General features: G+C 40.1%; 1 protein-coding gene across 1 annotated transcript; it reads right to left on the reverse strand.

The window, feature by feature from the left end:
• Positions 1-3,423: 3,423 nt before the first annotated feature.
• On the reverse strand, positions 3,424-19,310 carry adam19b (ADAM metallopeptidase domain 19b). The gene is made up of 21 exons (XM_035669848.1): positions 19,240-19,310; positions 13,214-13,292; positions 12,874-12,950; positions 10,768-10,969; positions 10,616-10,681; positions 9,974-10,045; positions 9,688-9,854; positions 9,392-9,476; positions 8,938-9,077; positions 8,636-8,813; positions 8,446-8,535; positions 8,156-8,351; positions 7,154-7,262; positions 6,791-7,007; positions 6,520-6,597; positions 5,850-5,958; positions 5,621-5,750; positions 5,446-5,506; positions 4,986-5,348; positions 4,793-4,890; positions 3,424-4,705 (listed from the first exon to the last, which is right to left on the reverse strand). The coding sequence occupies exons 1-21, from the start codon at positions 19,308-19,310 to the stop codon at positions 4,699-4,701; spliced, it is 2,595 nt and encodes an 864-aa protein (XP_035525741.1). The 3' UTR covers positions 3,424-4,698.
• Between the last annotated feature and the right edge of the window lie 1,298 nt (positions 19,311-20,608).

Genomic DNA, 20,608 nt, shown 5'->3' on the forward strand with positions numbered 1-20,608 from the left:
TACTGTTTGACACATCTGACTTATTCTGGTAAATGAGCCGGTAAATCTGCAGTTGTGGGATTTTATCCCATTTCAATAGAAAGGCCTGAAGCTGCTAATCACTGGCAGGCAACTGGTACAATGCAGGCCATCCCATATTTCAGACATATTGAATGCCTTTTAAAGCTCCTATCGTACACCAGTCCAGGTGTTTTAACCTGTTTTGCCTGATTAGACCAGGAATGCGTGAGTAAGCACCTGACTGACACCTCCCTTGCTCCCTTTGCACTATCATGCTGCATTTTCAGCAAAAAGTGAGTCCCGATTCTATGCCACATACTAGGCTACTCGTTTTTGCAGTAAGTATTCAAGAAAATCAAAGTTTACCATTTTGCAGGAAGCTATGCCATGTGTGTGCAGTGCAATTTTGGAATCACACTTTGAATTAAACTTCACTTCAGGACAAAGCACAAAGTGTTTTTTAGCCAAAGATTTATTCTTTATTTTTAGCTTTCCGTAGCAGTCTTGCCACCATATTATTATGTAGTTATTATTTTTGTGCAGCTGTGAGGAACTTATTCATTTCCTCTGTATATTGCAAAGTGGGACAATAGTGTGCATCATCAGCACACTCAAAAAAATAAAGTGTTTGCATTATGTCTTGAGTACTAAATTTAGTCATGTTTCCTGTGTGAGAAAAAAACTGTATGGTGACCTAAGCTTTTGAAAGCTCCTACACACACCAGCCCAGGTGTTTACACTTATTGCGCCTGATTAGAATTTGACTACCTTACTGACACACACTCCTATTAGTTTAGTTGCACTTGTTTGGGCAGGACAACTTACACATTTTTCTCTCTGGCTGTCTCTCATTTTTTCATCCATAATAATAAATGTATGCATTATTGGTTAAGCATTAACCAGTCAATATGGTGCTATATAGTACGTAGTAAATTGTGATTCTCTGCAACTACGGACTGATTTCAGACACTTTAATTATGTAGCTTTGTGAGCTGATGTGATTCTCAGCATAGCTCAGACACAACCTGAATGTAATCTGCAGAATAATTGTAAACATTGTTGTAGGTGTGCAGGGTGACTCAGCATTTTCCCAGCTGGACCTCATTAGGTCAAGGTGTGACTAACAACCTTCTGGATTTAAAGGGAAATTGCAGTGCCTTATTTCACAAGCTCTGCTGCTGCCCACAGAGTTTAAATTAAAACTAAAAATGCACAATGTGTAACTATAATTGTCATTCCGGAAAATGTTTTATGTTTATATGCATCAGTAGCCTATGTAGGTTTTCATCCTTAAACCCACTGGAGGAAGGAATACTTTAATACAGTGCTGCTATGTGGTAGATACTGATGTATGAGCTGATGTTTGCCCTTAGTTGTCATAGTTGATACTGATGAATAATTGCAGAATATTTTACTATAAAACAGCATAGCTAATTAAAAGAAACACTTGTAACAATGTTGAGTAATAATGGAAAGACTGAGTTTAGGATGAACAATCTAAGAATACAGGGATTGATTGAGAGAAAAGTGGTGAAAAAAGGAGTGTGATAATCAACATTACAAGTGGAAAAACAACTCAGGCTTAATTGGGTCATTATAGAAGGCAGGGGAGCTTTCAGCAGGTGAGATCCTCTCTTTACTGCCCTCCTGGCTGCACATCCCTCCCGCTGTGAGGGGAGGCGGGGGTGTCACCCCTGCGTTTTATCCCTCAGCCAATCATCATCTCTAATAAATGAAACTCCACAGGAAGTGACATGCTAGCTAACACTAATTATGCTCAGCTGGAGATGCTGCAATTAAGCCACATGCTAAAACCTTTGCCTGCCAATGCCACATCTCCCTCTGAGTCACAGTTACCTTCACCTCCCTTTGGTCCTGTGGAAGATCACCTGGCTCTTCAGTCCGCAGAGAGTCGACCAGGGAGTTTGTGTGTGTGTGTGGTTGTTTTTGTGTTGGTAGAAGGTTGGTTCAGGGGGTCTGGCCTTGGTATTTAGCAGTCTTTTGATTAGAATAAATCAGGTAGCTTTCATCTCAGTGAAGGATGTGGAGATCTAAAGGGCAGGCACCTTTCAGTGCTAAGAGGGGGTGTCATTTAAACCTATGCATACACTATCGATCTATAACTGTTTGTTCAATAAGCAGAGGGACGCTTATCAAAGGTCTCTTCAGTAACAACACAATGAAAACACCTGTAAGAGAATCATGGAAGTAACGTGAATGTACTTTCAATGTACTTTCAATTTGGCATAAATTGATTCATAGCATTTCTTACTGAGATCACCAAATTGTATAGTGTAGTGCAAGTCCTAAAGGTTCCACTCGGTATTGGTCAATATTTGTCCAGCAGATGCAGTTAAAAGGACAGTATGTAACATTTAGGAGCATCTATTGACAGGAATGGAATATAATAATCATAGGTATGTTTTCATTTGTGTATAATCACCTGAATATTGGAATAATTGTGTTTTTGTTACCTTAGAATGACACCTTTTTATCTACACATGTTGGACCACCATGTTTCTACAGTAGCCCAGAACAGACAAAGCAAACACTGGCTGTACATAGGGCCTTTTGCATTTTCTGCAGCTCTTGCGAGCCATCTACACACTTCTCAGACCTTCTCATTCCATGGGCGTCAAATACAGACACCAGTGGTATTCAGTTAGTTGGAATCTGCAACTAGACCGCTAGAGGCCACTAAATCACGAAAGAGTGTTTATGCTACTTTTAACTCATTGTTTTGGTTTTTAGGCCCACAACTGTACAATTGTGGCAGTCTTACCACTGTTTTGGACACAGCAGGGCAGCTGTTTTCATGTGGAAAAGTTCTGATAAACAAGTAAAGAGTAAGATACTTCCCTCAGTAGTTGGTGAAGACAAAAACAGAATTAAAAGGAATAATAGAAAGTAAAAAGTTTTCAGGTGGCCAAAAACAGGACTTTACAGTGTGATGTGTAAATGTTGTTTCCAGGTTAAATAACCCCAAGAAAACTTGAATAGTTCTTCCAATCCATTTAGCCACACATTTGATATACTTTAATAATCCCTAATGAGGAAATTCTTCTGTTTTTTTGTCACACACATAGACTCTGCTTGCCATGCAAATGTGGAGAGATGGCGGAGTGATTGGCTGTCACATAGCAGCACACCAGGAGCACTTAGGTTAGTATGTTCGTTAAAACATGTACTCCTGTTGAACTGTAACTTTACTGCAGTTCTGTGAGGAGATCTTTAGCTGTATAAAAACTTGGCAGAAGTAAAACACACTCAAACTTTAATATTATGATCAAACTTGCCCTGAATGTAGAGGTTATTATACCTGTGTGCAGGAATTGCTGCTGGCATAATGAAAAGTGTAACACGCTCTTAATTCCCGGTATGAACAAGATCACATGTATTGACAAAACACAACCAATTAAAATGTATAATATCATGTTTTTATTTTTCCATGTATTTGAATTCCAGTTGAAGACACAGTGTTGCACAGTGTCAGGATTTGCATAGGTCTGATAAGAAGATAAAACATGGCAGCTGACAGACTGTGTTTCCACATTACAGATTAAACCAGGTCTTTGCCCCAAGCACTCAAATGGACCAGGATGTTTACAGTACCTTACAATAATGCCAAGGTTATTACCTCCAGTCACATAATATAGTCTTCTCAGATAGAAGAGTAGCATTATAGCATTTTGGTCATGAGGGAACTCCCACATTGTTTTTTTGACATCTTTGGACCAACATGAAAAATTATTTAAATTGATGGTGCAATTTTGAAATATTTAACTGATACATTTGATTCATTTTTGCTCCTAATTTGAAATGTTACCCTAGACAACTTAATCAATGGTAACCTTAAAGTGATACATCACCCAAAATATTTTTTGGTATCAAATACTCACCTCCTGTAGCCTTGAAACGTGACTTTTACTAGTTGGTACTTTGTAGAAGGATATTTTAACAGCTACCTTTAACACCTTCAGGGGGTGAGTATTTGATACTCAAAGTGCAACATCACAATATAAAATCATCAAAACAAAACTAATAATGCAGTACAACTACAAAAATCCCTAACATTTCCTGCTACATATCAGACATCTATCTCTCATCATAAGCATATACTTACAGCATGCATGAAGGGCTTTCACTGGTCCCTGTGAGTCCAGTTAAAATCCCATCCTTACTCACACAAAAGAAGCGTAAGCACTTCAATATTGGCATCTTTTCTTAATATAAGATATCCCTTTACAGCTGATGCTCTTTATGAGACACCATGTTTAGTACATAGGCTACATTGTAAACATTCATTTTTCTTTGTGAATAAATACTCCCGGAACAGTGTATCAACACTGCTGTACACACGGAACAGTTTCACATTTCTATTCATTTTTGAGACAATAAAAAACAAAAAAAAGTTCTTAAATTCACAGCTCTGGCTGTTTCAAGTTGCAGACACATTAGGCTAATTTATAAAACACAGATTAAGCCTAAATCTTAAGACATAAGACTTAAAACATACTTATTGTGATATGTAGTATGACTAATTCTACAAATTTCCTCAGCACACATCAGTGTACACTGTAATCCACAAGGAATCAAGTATTCATCATATCCCACAGTGCCACGTTAATATTCAGAAAGGAAGTTTGAGGCAGTCCATTACTGGATGCAAGTGGTGGTCCCCAATATCTCCCTGAGCTCTTAAGTTCTGTAAGAAGCAAAAAAAAAATTTATAAAAGCCATTAAGAAGGGGATTGCATAGATTTACAATAGAAAACACTACCAGATAAATTACCTGTTTGGCTTTTTCTGTCCAGCAGATGGAGCCAAAGCAGCTTTCCCTCGTTGCAGGGCATTAGTAGTAACATGCAGGCCTTTGATTTGTTGCTGCTCCTGCATAGGAAAATGACAAGTCAGACATGTCACATTCAGTTAGCTAAAGCAAACTATACCTATTTAATTAAAACCAAACAAAAAAAAATATTCACCACAAATGGCTTGTTGACAGGACAAGGCGGTGGAGGTCTGTTTGGGGGGTCTGGTCGGGGTTTGGGTACTGCTGAATGCGGTGAATGGGATTTGGTATCCAGGGAAGGTAAAGGTGGAGGTCCTGAAGGTGGTGGAGGAGCCTGGTTTAGTCTCTGATCAGATTTAAGAGGAGGTGAAGCGTAAGCCTGAGGAGAGTATTGTCTCTTAGTAGAATTGGCTACAGGCTGGATCTCGGTTGGAGCCATCAGCTGTTTCTGCTCTGCAGCATACGCAGGTACAGGAGGAGGCTTCACTGCTGGACGCACAATAGCATGCCTCGACCGAGGCGGGCAAGACGGGCTCGGACGAGGAGAGGGCTTTCCCTGTAGAAGAATGTAGCCATAACAAAGTTCAGTGGTTTATATTCTAATATTTAATAATAAGAAGAATAATAGATGAGGTAATCATGTACTTCTTTACCAACTCCTGTTTTTTTAGCAAGAATGTCGGGTTGGCATGTCCCTCAACTGGGACTGAACAACTGTGGGTTAAAAAACAAAAGACCCATCCTTTATACGTCCACATAACACAGATTTTTTTAGAGCAAAAGTACTCGCCAGCAAGTATTAGTATTTAACATATCAGAATTACATACTTTGGCACTGGAGGTGGAGCAGAGGTTTTCAGTGGGTGAAGTTTATGTCTGTAGCAGCACCACAGTCCAACAGCAGCCAAAACCACAAAGAGAACCAGGGGTAGGACCAGCAGGACTGGAAGGAGATTGCCTGTTGGAAGGTAAAATTGTTAACATTTAGAAATTTGTATATTAACAAAAAAAGAAATATAATAATACAATCAATATATGAAAAATGCAGTTGTCTCACTGTGGCTGATGACAGGTCCACTGTCTACACTGCCCCCTGACCCACTCTGGTCACACAGAGGAGGAGCCCAGCCCGCATCACAGTGGCAGTTATGATTGTTATTGCACAGCTGGTGAAAGAACATATTATCCATTAAAATTACAACATAAATGTTTATATTCATTACGTTGATATAGAGGTATAGTTAATTACATTTTAGGACTACAGAAGGACTTCTACATTTCATTCTACATAGAAACAAATTCAAGGTTCAGTGGTATGTAACTAAGTACATTTACTCAATCACTTACTTTTAGTATAATTTTGACTTGTGCTTTCATTGAATATTTCCATTTTCTGCTACTTCATACTTCTACACAACAACATTTAAAACATATACTTTTTGCAGTATAGTATCAGAATCAGAATTAGCTTTATTGACCAAGTATGTGTACACATACAAGGAATTTGGCTTTCATTTCTCTTATCGTACTTACAGGAATAGACATAACAGCTAAGAACAAGGACAACAAAGCTGAATATTTTAACATTGCTTTATCGCTACTTTTAATTAAGTAAAAGACAGAAATACTTCTTGGACCACTTCCATGTTTGCCAGCCTTTCAGAATTGTGGGCTAGCAGCCAAATCCATTTCCCTTAGTATCCTTCCTCACACATATAGAAACTTACCCCGTGTCCATGGCACTTGGCATTGCACTCATCAGCTCTGAGGAAAGATGCATTGCGGCATTCTCCATTAAAGCAAATCTGTTGAGAGAAAGAGGGGTGTGAGGAAGAGAAGGGGTAAAAACATCAAGTGCTTCCTATGAGCAGAATTCTTACTTTACTTGCTTCCTGACAGATTAAAATATACTGACATCTCAAAAAGACATCTAAAGCATGCCCCCTGCCACAACAATAAATTCCATTTAGTATATCTTCACATATGTATAAGTCTCACCGAGTCATCACCACACTTGGTGCCCGTCATGACCAGGCCAGGGTCCAGAGTATCGCCCTGTGCCTCTTCATGCCCCTGCCCGTCCTTGTACACATGTGTTCCCATGCAGTGGATCTTCTTATGGCCCAAATTGACAGTGGTTTCTATGCGAACAGCATTGTTCTCAATGGGCTTGGAGGCTGAAGTTAAACACTGGATTTTCCCACACTGAGCATCCCTGGCAGAAATAATAAAAAGCATATAATCAATTTGTAGGGCTTGATCAATGACTAGAAAAAGGGCACAGCATTTTAACTTCTCAGGAAATGTAGATACCCTCTTTGTACTGAAGGAGTAAATGAACCTGAATGTTTTGAACTTCACCTGTCCTCACAGCTCCTGTATTTCCCAAGAAGATCTTTACCACAGTTCCCGAACTTGTCCCCAGCTTTGTTTACCTTCTCAAAACACACGTCAGGGGCCGGACGGCCATCTGTGATTGAAGGAAAAAAATACACAGATGCACATTAATATGGCTGCACATGCACACAAACATAATAGCACACACATACAGTAAATGCATGCACAGTGTTTTATGTGACCGCCTGATGGAGACCAGATGGCATCCCTTACTGTTCTGTGTGGCTCCTGTGGTACTACAAAGGCTCTCCAGGGATGCTCTGTCACAACGTGAATATGGACACTGTCCAATAACCGTTCCTAATCCTGTGACCCACTGAGGGCTAATCTCTAACTCTATCCAGCCTCTCTACTTTAACATGTGCTGAATATTTAACTGCTTTAAAGATACAATGTGACATTATTTGATGTTTGACATTTTGTGCTTTTACATTAAAGAGTTAGGCTACATTTAAACTGATTATCTCATTAAAACTTTTATCATCCCTTCATGCCATGAAAACTAAAGAAGAGTCTAACAAGATTCTCCTTTTGAGAATTACTTAATTCAGTTTAACTCAAAATACATGTCAATCTTGCCTCAATATTACATATTAAGGTTTTATCACCTATAGTATATACAAATAATGCTGTCAGGACTGTTTTAAATTAAACAGACATTTGAATTTTAATTTGAATCAAATTAAATATTGCATCAAGAATTTGTCTTAATTTGAAAATATAGAGACTAGACTTTATAAAAAACCCCTCATTGATATAAATAGGGGTATTAGACTGCATTAGTTTTGGGTATCCCGTAGATATATTGCAATACTGTAAACTAAGCTATATGTAACAATCTGAATTTCATATTTTCTTACACCCCTAATATGCATGTATAAAATATACTACTATGTGATCAAAATAGAGGACATACGCCCTTTCAGAACAAAAGATTTATAGATTACAAACATCTGGTTTACCCACCTCGTCCCCACAGAGACTGACACTGCTGCTCCAGTGTCAGACACATGCCGGTGTAACAGTAGGCCTGCCCGCCTGCGCAAGATGCACCATCCACTAAATAGAAATTAGCAGGACAAGACTCTGCTTTCCCATCGCAGTACTCTGGCAGGTCACACGACCCCGAGGGAGCACGACACAGCACACCTGGGCTCTTCAACTGGACAGAGAGGAGAAAGAGAAGGAAGAGACGTTTAGGAAAAAACAAGACAAACTGAGATGAGGAGAGACAGGTTTTGTTTAGAGGACAGTACCTTGCAGTTCTGACAGCAGACACCATGGGCACACTCAGCTCCAGCTTTCAGAGTGCAGTTGTTGGCATTACAGCAAGGACTGGTGCACTCCTACGCAAAAAAGTGTAGCAGAGTGTAGAGGCATGAGTCTTGGCAAAAAAGATACAAGGTAAATATATACTGCAATATTTAAAAGACACAAGACACTGACATCTTCTTCTCCACAGTCACATTCTTCTCCGTCCTCCAGGTAACCATTGCCGCAGCGCTGCCCTCCATACATGGATCTGGTGTTTGGCAAGTTGAAGAGACACTTCCCACCTCCAGAGCCCAGGTAGCTCTTCAGCTCCTTCAGGTTACAATCGTTAAACACACGTGGAAATGGATGCCTGGGCCGTGAGGAAGACGCAGGAATACAGTAGGTAAGAAATGTCATCTTTCAAATCCTCTTGTTTTTCTCTTCAATGTAAGTTTAATAACTGTAATTTGTTTAACCAAAGGGAATTTGTGTACCCGGTAGCGGCAGCCATGATACAGCCTCCGTCTTCAGCTTTCGCCTGACAGCAGCTTTTACTGTCGTGGCTCATACCAAAGTTGTGGCCCATCTCATGTGCCATGGTGGCAGCTACACCCACAGCTGATTCTGAGTGGTCCTATTCAAAGAAGAGGCAACGATTAGTTAAAGGTGAGCGGAAAAAGTAAATTTTTCAGTAAGAAAGGGAAAAATATATTATGTCGCATGTATTTCTCATTGCCTTTTGGTGACACACTGACATTACACTATACTAACCTTGAATAATTTAAACTGAAGATCCATATTAGATCATATTTCTTGTTTGTAAACCATCTGAGCTAACAGCCACCCCTTCTGGATATCCCCAGGTGAGCAAAGTATCTAAGATATATAAGACATGAATTTGTATTGACATATAGAGGATTAATGTTTGTTTAGACTCTTGTATCTCACCGTGTTCACTCCACCAGACTGGTAGTCAGAGCACATGGCTTTGAGAGGTGCCAGGCCGATAGTGGTGCCCTGGAAAGACCTCCCCCTGGAGACACAAAATGCCACTGGTGATTAGTTCCAGCTGGATAACTTCTCACTGTGATACAACTGGTGATGGTTATTGTCTCACACGATGGAGATAAAATCAATTGAGAGATCTACCCTGGGGGAAAGGAGGCTTAGAAGAGAGAGGGGGGTGCTAGTGTTGGAGAGGGTGAAGAAAGACAAATGGGAAGACTAGTGGGAGAGTGACTGACGTGATGAGCTGAGCGTTGTCATTGGGGAGCACATGGAGCTGTTTGCGTCTCCAGGACAGGAATGCTGCCAGAGTGCTGTGAGGGTTGTCTGACACGTTGATCATGTCCTGGCTGGTCCACACCTCCATACCAATCAATGCCACACGAATGTTTAAAGCCTTGTAGTACTGCAAGAGTGTGAGACAGGAAATGTCAAAGACACAGAGTATTGCTTGTCATAACTAAATATAGGCGTGAATAAACCGAGACTGTTTGTGGTTTTGAATGCTCGACACTGAGATGTTACCTTGTCAACCAAGTTGGCCGCTTCTAGTAATTTCAATTTGGTCTTCTCAAGACTCCCTCCATGCTTCTCAAACTGAAAAATAAAAGAAACCACATTGTATTCAGAAAAAGACATACACCCAATTCCAAACCTCAAAAGGGGACTTACAGGAGATGATTCATTCATTTATATTTAAAGGTAGTAGGGGTAGCGATTCTCTCGATTCTGAAATACAATTCTAATTCTTACTCCACCATTATCTAGCTCTGAAAATAGTGATGGGTGCCATCTGCTGAGGTTGTTTTCTATGTTTAGGTTCATCACAATACTGCATAAGGTAGAAATATACTATTTATACAGCATATAAATATAGTTCAAAACATCCATCCATCCAGCGGGTACAGGGGGATGGAGCCAATCCCAGCTGACACTGTGCCAGTCAACCACAGGGCAGACCCATAGAGACAGACAACCATTCACACCTACGGGCAATTTAGAGACAGAAATGAAAAATGATGCTGTGTTTCCATGATCTCATGATACTTAATTCTGCCTACATAGGTGATTTCCCATACAAAGCCACACCATGTACTCCCACATTGAATGGTTTCTGTCTGTTTTAAAAGTGACCAAATATGACCATATCCACAACCGTGTCCTCACCTCAGCCTTGTCTGCTGCAATCAGCAGCTCTACATACTTCATATTCTGGCTCAGGTCCCTTTTTTCCTGAAAATGTATACAGAATAGAATTATACAGAATATGTGGTGACAATATCGTGAAGGTGATCATTGTTCGTCCTGTCAAAACTCACCCTCACGCTCCGTGGTGACATCATTCCATGGATGAAGTCGTTAAGCCCCTCCTCATGCTCCTTGTTGCCATAGTGATGCAGGCAGCTACCTCCGGGTAGATGGAGACTCTCGGCTCTGAACACGGCGTGTTGCTGTGCATCCATGGAAGCAGGAAGAGGCTCTATCAGGTAGCTGACGCTTGTGTTCAGAGAAATCAGTCCCCTGGGAAAACAAGACACTAGTGATGGTTCCATCCAATTAATGTGGAACAGTGCGGTCAGCCTATCTGCACACTGTGATATTATTGTTTCTATTGCAAATATTGTAAATAAAAATGTCCTTTTAAAACCATAAAAATGTATGTAATTGTTTGGAACAGTTATAGTCAAACAACTACATGGGTAAAAACCATATGGTTGCAAATCAGATTAGATTTTTTTTTGGCTGTGGAGGTTTTATGGATTGGTGGAGGAGTAGATCGTGTCTCAGGTGATTTACTGCTGTTTATAAATGAATATCAGCTGGGACAGACAGAGCGATACACAATCCTCTGGCGTCTTCACAAAAGTACTCATGAGTGCGGACACAAACACACGAGCATGCACACAGCAGCAGGTCAAGCAGCTGTAGAAAACATCTGGAGAGGTCAGACGCCCACATGTCCATGTCCCTCTATGGCGTGTTTGCATTTCTCCAGAGAATCGACTTAAGTAGGAAGATGTATTCATCCACTCGTCCTCCAGATGCAGAGCACCGAACCCACAACAGCACACATATGGCTACGATTTCTATCAGTGCTTGCCAGTTCCTCCTCTGTTCCTCTGTCTTATCTCAGTGTCTCTAGCAGGAAGAATCAGCTGCCCTGGATCCACACCAGGAGAAAACACAGGATCTCCATACTGGGCTGTACTCAATGAACCAACTCGTGAGCCAATGACCTACTAACCTACTAGACTGCACAAGACACCATACACAACTGTTTCCTGTCACTATCTTCTAATGTCCTCGTTTTTATGACCGGCTGAATGCTTGTGCAGGCTTTGGTTACAACTTCTTTTCATCTTCAAAATCAGGATTATTCTTAATTTAGCTTTAAGATTCATAGTAAGCACTGGTTGACCCTGTTGCGTTGTGATTATTTTAACAATGTCACTAGTACATTTTGAAAATCTCAACATGCTAGGATTCAAAGTCTACATGTTACTTCTCAGGTTTTTGAAGTGTAACTTTCTAGTACTGTCAAAATAAATTGTGTTATTAAAAATAGCCTAAATATTTTAGATTTGTGCAGTGCTAACAGCATTTGCACTTTAAATTCAGGTTTCTGCAATACCCAGGTTTCTTTAAAATCCGTATGTTGTGTATAGGACAAACCTCGTTTCTCAGTAATCAGGGAAGGAGATTGTCAGCTAGATTTCTCTCGAAAAAAGGTCATTTCAGGTCAGATGCAAGTGCAACTGGCTTTCTGAGCAGCTTTTTACAGGTATAGGAATTGTAGTGATGTTCTGAGCTGTGAAAATGACTCAACATTTAGATACATTTCCTCTTCTATTTTGGTAGGTTGACTAAGCATTATGTTATGTTGGGCAGGTGTTCTATCACTGACTCAGAAAAACACTGAGGAAATTGCTGTGCATCCATTAATTCTCTTTTGTTTGCCCAAAATGTTTGCACGTCAGCTGTAAAACAGATAAAGAGAGGCTGTGAAATTGGCCTTTATAGCTTTAATTCATTGAGTGAGTGGTGCAAACACATCTTTATGAAGATCTACCAGAAACATCACCCCAACACAATATATATATATACATATTGTTAGTGCTACGGATATATATATACACACATATATATATATCCATAGCACTAACTTCCTGCTTGACAGTGTTGGGAAAACTTTTCTCTTGGCCCTACTTCTTGCAGCTCTTACTGTAGCTTCCCTTACTGAAGAAACTCTGCTTCCCTGCTCTTAACTGTGGGAGCTGTCTTCATGAATAACTTTTTTTATTTTAAAAGAGATTTAGTCGCATGGGAGACTTCTTAGAATTCTAAGAAATGTCTTTCACTATTGGGACCAACTCTAAATATTATAGAAAACTTTTTGAATACGCCCGTGGTGGAGTTTTACATACCTGAGTCCTGAACATGTGCTAACAGCAACACTTGAACCCTCCATGCCCAGAACCTCCCCATGGTAGAAACAGTGTCCCTGGAAGAAAAAAACAATTAAAGCTCAGCACAGAGGTCTCCATGTAGGAAAGCAGAGTGATGCAGCATCAAGAAACTACAATTCAACCAGAGGAGCTTGTTATATAAGCAAGACATGTAGTATTTATGTCCATACTGTTATAGTCTGCCTGTTATACTCCTGCCATATGATTTAATCTGCTGCATTGATATTTATTTCTCTTCTATGATCATTTACAACTCCCTGCTGCAGTTTGAAAACATCAAACTGTCTCTTAGACTTACAGTGCTGGCAGGAGAGGAGGACTTGCGGGCTCCATCAGGAGTGTACCATATTTCCTGATATCCAGGGGCCAATAGCTGCCTGGTGAAAGACAACACAAACTCTGAGGCAATTTGCAAGAGAATATAAATAGTGTCAAACACTCATTCTCCTGTAACAGCAAAAATATGATGGAACAATGGTGAAAAATATAGAGTAAAAGCTGCAGGAAACAGCAGAGATAGAAGATTCTCTCCAGCAGCTCACAGCTCATTAAATATTCACTCTGACATAGGGCACCCTACAACACCAGACTGCTTTAAAAATTCAGACACAGATCCTCTCAGAGATCAGAGGGAATACAAAGAATAACGTGGGAAAGTGTTGTGACTATAATAAAATCCATATGTACCTTTCCCTCTTTTACTTTCTGGAGAATATAGCTGGAGTAGGAAATGGTAACTTCCCTATGCTGAGAGTTAAAGTTCGTTGGTATGTCCAGACTGCTTGTGTTTGACAAGGCTATTATTTACAAACGTCCTCCTATTTTTTCTCTATTACTAGATTTTCTCCATTAGTATACAGATTGCACAGCAGAGGCTGATAAATCAGGGAAACGTGTATATCGAGAAGAACATTAATTTCATTGTGCTAAAGCATTACATTCCTCTTACTCGCTCCATCTGTGTGTGTGTGATTGAGTAAGTGTCTACAAACTCTGGCCGTTTCTTTCAAACTTCTGTCAAGCTACAGGCTCAATATTTACATCTCGTACAGATGCTTATTTTCCTGTCTTTCTCCCTCTGTCTCAATCCATTCTTCCTGTTTTCATTCATAAACTCACAGCTGGTTTGCTTTTGCTCCGTCTCTCTAAACCTCATCTCCTCTCTCCTCCCACAGACTCAGATCCATCAAACAGGAGGTAACTGCAGTGAAATCAAGCTGTAGAGAAAGACTGGACTTAAACTGAAGTCCCAAATAAACATGAGACAGACCCAAGATGTCCTGCTAAGATTTTACTATTTATCATGTATCGTCATATATTTTCCATGTTAGCCATCTAGTGGCTTTCCCTCAGGGTAATGGCTCTTAACTGTTATACCTTTTTTATCTTTTTATCAGACTGTAACTGTAACTGAAACTATTTTTAGTTGGTTGCCGTAACGTTACGTATTAAACATATAACATGTTAATTAGAGAGCTTTCGAGGACATACAGTAGACATATTTTGTTATTGTTAGACAGAGGCGAGCTTGTTGTTTCCCCTTGTTTTTCTATCTTTATGCCAAGCTAAGCTAACTGGCTGCTGGCTGTCCTATTTAGAGCGCAGACAAGAGATTGGACTCGATCGTCTCATCTAATTCTCGGCAAGAAAGCTAATAAGTGCATTTATCAAAATGTTAAACTAGTCCTTTAAAGTATGATGAAGACAAATGAAGGGAAGATTGGGGGTTTTTCTTTTCTTTCCTATCAGATGCCCTGAAGGACACAAGCCTCTTGAAACAATGACAGCCTGTTGATGCAATCAGCCACAAAGCAAGTCAAAGACAGAAAACGGCTGCTTCATCCTTTAACAGATTACCACTCGGGGGTTGGGGGGCTGAGAGGGACTTTGTACACACACACACACACACACACACACACAAAAGTATTCTAAGAGAAGACTTAAAAATGATCATGTGCTGGTCATGTATCCGGCTGATGTCACCCTAAACTGGGTAACCCCCGCTGTGTTGTGATTTGACCTTCTAACCTCATTCATATCTGTCCTTCCTCTAGTTTTCCTAATTTAAGTTTCCCTAATATTCCCATCATTCTCTCGTCTGTGTAACGCTCTCTGTTACGCTGACAGGCAGAATTAATGGCAAAGTGGCTGATGATTGACTGAGCTTTACTCTGTTGCTGTCATTACACAGGAATCACCTCTTCCATAGTGACATAATGACTCTTTCTCTCATCCATTCTCCCTGATTCTCAAACGCCAGCAGTGTGTACACCAGTAGACTGTCCTCTATATAACCTCCCACCATGTGACATAAAGGCACAACCCAATGCATCTTTTTACCGAAAAAAAAGCCCCAACCCAGAACCACCCAAACGTCGTAGTTTCAATTTGCCTCATCAGTATCTCCAGAAGTGTAAAGGGGATTATCATTTCTGCAAACTGTTTTCGTAACATTCAAAACAGTAACTGCACAATTGGTATGCTTTTGGATGTAGAATGATCAAACCCAATATAAGAGAGAACAAGGGATGCAGTTTGGAAGAATTTGGTTATTAATATACATGTGTGACTATGAACAAAATCATGTTAAAAATTATGATAGCCTTTGTTCGGTGAAAGTGGAGAAAAGGTGATTCTAATTTACACAGCAATCTATGACTTATAAAATACACTGACATCAGTTTTAACTAGTCCTCAAACAAGTGGCATATACAGAGTTATCCATGGAGAGGTGGATGAGACGATTGACTCTACTCTCATATCTGTATGCTCAGCAAGCAGTCAGCTATTTTAGCTCAGCATGAAGACTGGAAACAGGGGAAAGCAGCTAGCCTGGCTCTGTCTAATGGTCACAAAATCTATCTACCAGCGAAGTCCATCACAGTGCATTACAGTCAGTGCTCAATACAAAACCCATACTTCAACTAACAATTAATGAGTCCTTTTTTCATCAAAAACACTACTCTTTTGAATCCAAGAAAGAAAAACTGACATTTTGGCTCATAGCCAGGGGTTGGCAAGCTAACTGATCACTTTCAAGATGGACTGATGCTCCCTCTTTGGTTTAAAATGCTGGCATTGCTGGTTGATGTAGGACACATCAATACTGATCCTCCAGTGTGGGAAAGTTGCCACTAATTCCAGATTTAAAAACTGTGAATACTGCAAAATACAGAGAGATACACCTGGTGGTGATAGGCTTAATCAACATTGTGTAAACTCATTTGGCAAGATGTTCATTTATATGTAAAAGTCATATCTAATGTGTTTATTTTAATCCTTACATAAACGGAAGAACAATAATTTGTTATGTTATGTTGTCACTGTGAGGCTGCCAAGAAACCAGCTGAGACTTTTTTTTACAATTTGTTTAGGGATTAAACAAACAAAACATAATGTGTTAATCAACTTTAGAGGTTTTTATTACCTTTAAACAGAGCTAGCTGATTACTCATTTCCAGTCTTAATGCTAAGCTAAGCTAACCTGCTATCCTCATTATTTACCATACAGATGTAAAAGCAAAAAAGCACATTTTCCAAAATGTCAAACTGTTCCTTTAAATCAACCAGTCCCTTGGGATATCCCGAACCCTTGAGTCTAATTGCAGTGTCCTAAATGCTGTGAGAGCTTTCAAATCAAGACTGCGAATCCCTCTGTGTGATGCTGTGAGCGCTGCACAGTTTGGATGTCGTCCAGTGTCCAGACAGATGCTGTGATTGAGGAGCGCAATACTGGCTGAATCAGGATTGTCCAGCATTGAGGGCTGGGACAAAGACTTGGTTCATCCTCATGAGGGGAGAGAAGGGGTGGGGGAGTAATGCTAATGTACTTGGGAGATAGTGAAGGAGAAGGGAGGAGAGGGGGGTCTGGGGTAATGCATTAGGGTCAGTGGGTCGCATTCTCTCATAGTGTCGGATGACATCACCACACACGGGCGAAGGGAAGGAGAAGGCTGATGCAAAGTCAAAGTACCACTGAGCAACGGATGATGAAGAGGCTTTTATTGCACTTGAAGGCCAATGGTCTGTTGTGTGAAGCGGTGTGTGAGTGTTTCCCCAACACACAGGCCAACACACAGGCCTGGATTAAGACATCTAAGCAAACAGGGCTGCGCCACTGTGAGACTAAACAAGGGCAACCGAGTGCATCCCTGCTCTCTGCTAACAAGACCTGTGATCCATCAGGTCTGTGCTTTTAGTCTTGTTTGTGTTCTTTTGGGCTGCTGTGTGTGTGTGTCGCCTGTCTGCGTGTGGCCACAGTCTCCCAAACCCTGACCGCGGAGAGCGCGTGGGAGATGTATATTTGTACTAGAGCCCTGGGGAACATCAGATGAGGTGAGGGAAGGCAAGAAATGAGAAAGAATGGGGTGCTCGTTTTTAGAGTGGACAGTGGAAGACATATGAGGTGAGGAGGAGAGGAGCAACAATGATGTGTACATTTCCCAAGGGAGTGCTTAATTCAGGTTCATGCACTTAAGGGTGTGCAGGAAGGGCATTAAAAGAAGAACAGGGAAAGTCATGCAGAGGAGGAAGCAAGAATATCCACACGATTCATATCTGAACCAAACATGCATTACTCACAAAAAACTGACCCCAACTGTCTCTACTTTCCTCTTTCCATGACTTTTCTCACCTTAACCCTTCTCCTCCGGACCATCATTCACTTTCTTACACTGTTTCCTCCCTCTCTTACTCTGTTTTTACATCCCTCTTCCTGCACTCTGAGTCAGCACACTAGCCCCCGTCTGGCTCTTAACCAAATCAACCCTCTAAGGGGCGCAGCACAGCCCTTCATTAAGATAAAAGCTTAGGCGAACACACAGACACCCACACCGATTGCACGTACAAACCAAAAAAAGCCCAAAGCGCGCACACACACACACAAAAACACATACACACACACACGTGTACATTGACAAGCATGACTCGGGAGGACGTAAATGTATTGAATTTGCAGTCCAGCCGCAGGGAATACTAATGCCCACAAACATTCACAGCTACGTGTTTCTCCAGGTTTTGCTTAAGTGATAGATTAAAGTGAAGTGACTGGAATTAAAAGTGAGAGCATGGAAAAAAAATAGATGTAAAATGCTGCAGGAGAATAAACAAAAAGACAAGCTCGAGACCATCTCACATTTAGTTTAGGTTATCCCCTATCTGCTGACTGTCAGAGTAACAGTTGCAGGGTCAATGAGGACAAGAGGGAGTAGCCAGGACACAGAGATGGACACTGGCAGCGTTTTCTCTGGCTTCTCTCCAAAATCAGACATTGATCTTCATTGACACAGATTGCTGTCTTCTTCACCCCCCCATATAGTCTCACATAGCCAGATCTCTCTTTACATTAGGCCAACAGAGGACAAATCAAAACACAGTAACCCAGTATGAGATTGGATTTTTCCCTCGACACCTTCTCCCTTAATATTTCCAAATACTAAATAACTTTTGGTAAAACTCGTTTAATCATACAAAATGTAAGGTACATAAAGCAAAATGTTTTACCATTAAAAACTAATTTTCATAATATCCACTACATTGCACATTAGAAATTATGGAACATCAGAATACTGAATCCTGTTTATTAACATTATTTCCACAATTATTACCACTGTATAAGTGACTGAATGAACCACAGCTTTGTGCAGCTTAAGGGAAGGCTGGAAAAAAAGTGAAATCTGGTGAGAAATGTTTCAAAGAAACACATAACCCTCCCCCTTTTTTTGACCCTTCCTCCCCACCTTATCATGTTAAAACATTCCCTCAGTGAATTATGGCATACAAGCATACATGTATGTAGAAGAGAGAGTATTTACATGATTTTTTTTAACCCAGATCAATAAAGCTCTCAGATACAGTACATTAAAGGATCAATATTAAGGATGTGGCATGTGTTTCTTTAAAATTAACTGTGACTGTTTTTACTTAAAATTTCCTCAATTCATTTTGTATTTAAAATAGGTCTAATTTCTACAATTCATTCTTTCAAACCATATCAATAGTCCTCCAAAATTTCTCACCACTGTAGAAGAAATGATTGGCACCAGTTCACAATATATTTTGAAACCTTTTTTGTGCGAACTTCCAGGAAACAGTTTGAAAGTTCACAACAAGTTTCAAAATATATTTTTCTTGCTTATGAGACAAGGAATTGGAATTTACTACATTGTATTTCCTCTTTTGTAGAACAATCTGAAGGAACCAAAAAAAAAAAACCTGAAAATGTCATCAGCTTTGTGTCTCCTATCTTGCCGTCCCTCTCTTGAACACAATACACTGTCTTGATTAGAAAATTCCTGTTCCCAAGAGGAAATCTAACAGTGTTACCACCTGCTGTGAGGGAAGAGCAGGGGGCAAATCCCCCTGGGGGGTGTCCAGTCAGACATAGTTGGGTCCATGTTTCTAATGTGTGTCGTAGTGAGATGAAAACACAGAGAGATAGAGAGCCTATATTTTGACTTCATAAAGCTTCCCATTTCCACTTGTTACGGCTCGAATCCAAAGTGCATAATAAACCCAAATCTGTGTTACCTAGGGACATCTCTCTAACCAGCTCCAGTCCCGCCTGCTATCCCACCAAGCGATCACACTGTCCATTAAATGGCCAGAACTCCGCTCCCTTCCTATCACCATCCCATTGTTTACATGACAGGAACCGGCTCCCATCAGAGTACAGATGTTATGGTGCCAGAGCACAGTCCTTACTCCTGTTGCTCAGCACACGGATCGTCAACCCTCTGTCGTCAATAACAACTCACCCTGCTTTTCCCCCCAAATCCGTCTCTGCCCCACAGGCCACTGACCTATGTCTGTGTGACAGCTACATCTGTCAAACCAAACGGGGCTATCCAGGGCGTCTGAAGTACACAGGCCAATGCTATTTGCCTAATAAGCTCTGACTTAATGATATTATTTGATACCCCTACATATTGATTATTTGAATTTTTTTGTCTTTTTTTGTTTTAATCTTTCCCAGACCTGGGAGAAATAATATGTAGTAGTGCAGAACTACACTTTACAGTCTCCACAAAACCACTTCTTTTCTTGTGAAAACAAACTAATCTTACGGTTGCCAAAATCATGCTCATGGCCTTCCAGTGAAAAAAAGTTTGACTGATGGAAATTTAACATTATTTTGTCTTTAAGCAGAAAAAGGGAAACATCCCAACCAGTACAGTGCCAATAGCCTCCCAGCTTAGAAAATGCACAGCACTGACTGAGCTGCATTTAAAATAAAAAATACCGTTTTCTTTAAAATACACAAAGAGGACATAAAAATCGCTGTTCCATTTTCTTTCCTAAGAAAGATGTTCCTTTTTATTGATTCCCTTAAGCAAATTCAAGATTGACACAGCCCAGCAATAAGGGCAAAGTAGTGCAAAAAGAGAAAAAAATTTACAAATAAAATTTACAAAAATAAGAAAATAAGACCTATAAATGACATATATAAACGATGCATTGTTCAAGTAGGATGTGTGCAAATATAATGAGCAGCTTGACAAAACTTAACCTGTAACCAGGGACGAATTAAATACAAGGTTACATTGTTCTACTGTCTTACAGAATACCATGCCAATCTTTTCTTTTTGCATATTTGGGTAAACCAAAAGTAGTCAATACTTTAATATTGTTACATTTATAGAGTACTAAACTATCATTTTTAAGCAGCTAATTAGTAATAACATCAAGATTATAT

Source organism: Morone saxatilis, unplaced genomic scaffold (genome assembly GCF_004916995.1).
Source record: "Morone saxatilis isolate NCDOM2014 unplaced genomic scaffold, NCSU_SB_2.0 Contig22, whole genome shotgun sequence".
In the NCBI taxonomy this organism is placed as follows: domain Eukaryota; kingdom Metazoa; phylum Chordata; class Actinopteri; family Moronidae; genus Morone; species Morone saxatilis.

Bases quoted from the DNA above. Each gene is read 5' to 3' on its own strand.
- adam19b (XM_035669848.1), bottom strand. From the start codon at position 19,310: ATGGACCCAACTATGTCTGACTGGACACCCCCCAGGGGGATTTGCCCC. The intron at 12,951-13,213 runs GTAAGTCTAAGA...TTTTTCTTCCAG, and splicing joins CCTCCTCTCCTGCCAGCACT to GGACACTGTTTCTACCATGG. The intron at 8,814-8,937 runs GTACACAAATTC...CTCACGGCCCAG, and splicing joins ATCATGGCTGCCGCTACCGG to GCATCCATTTCCACGTGTGT.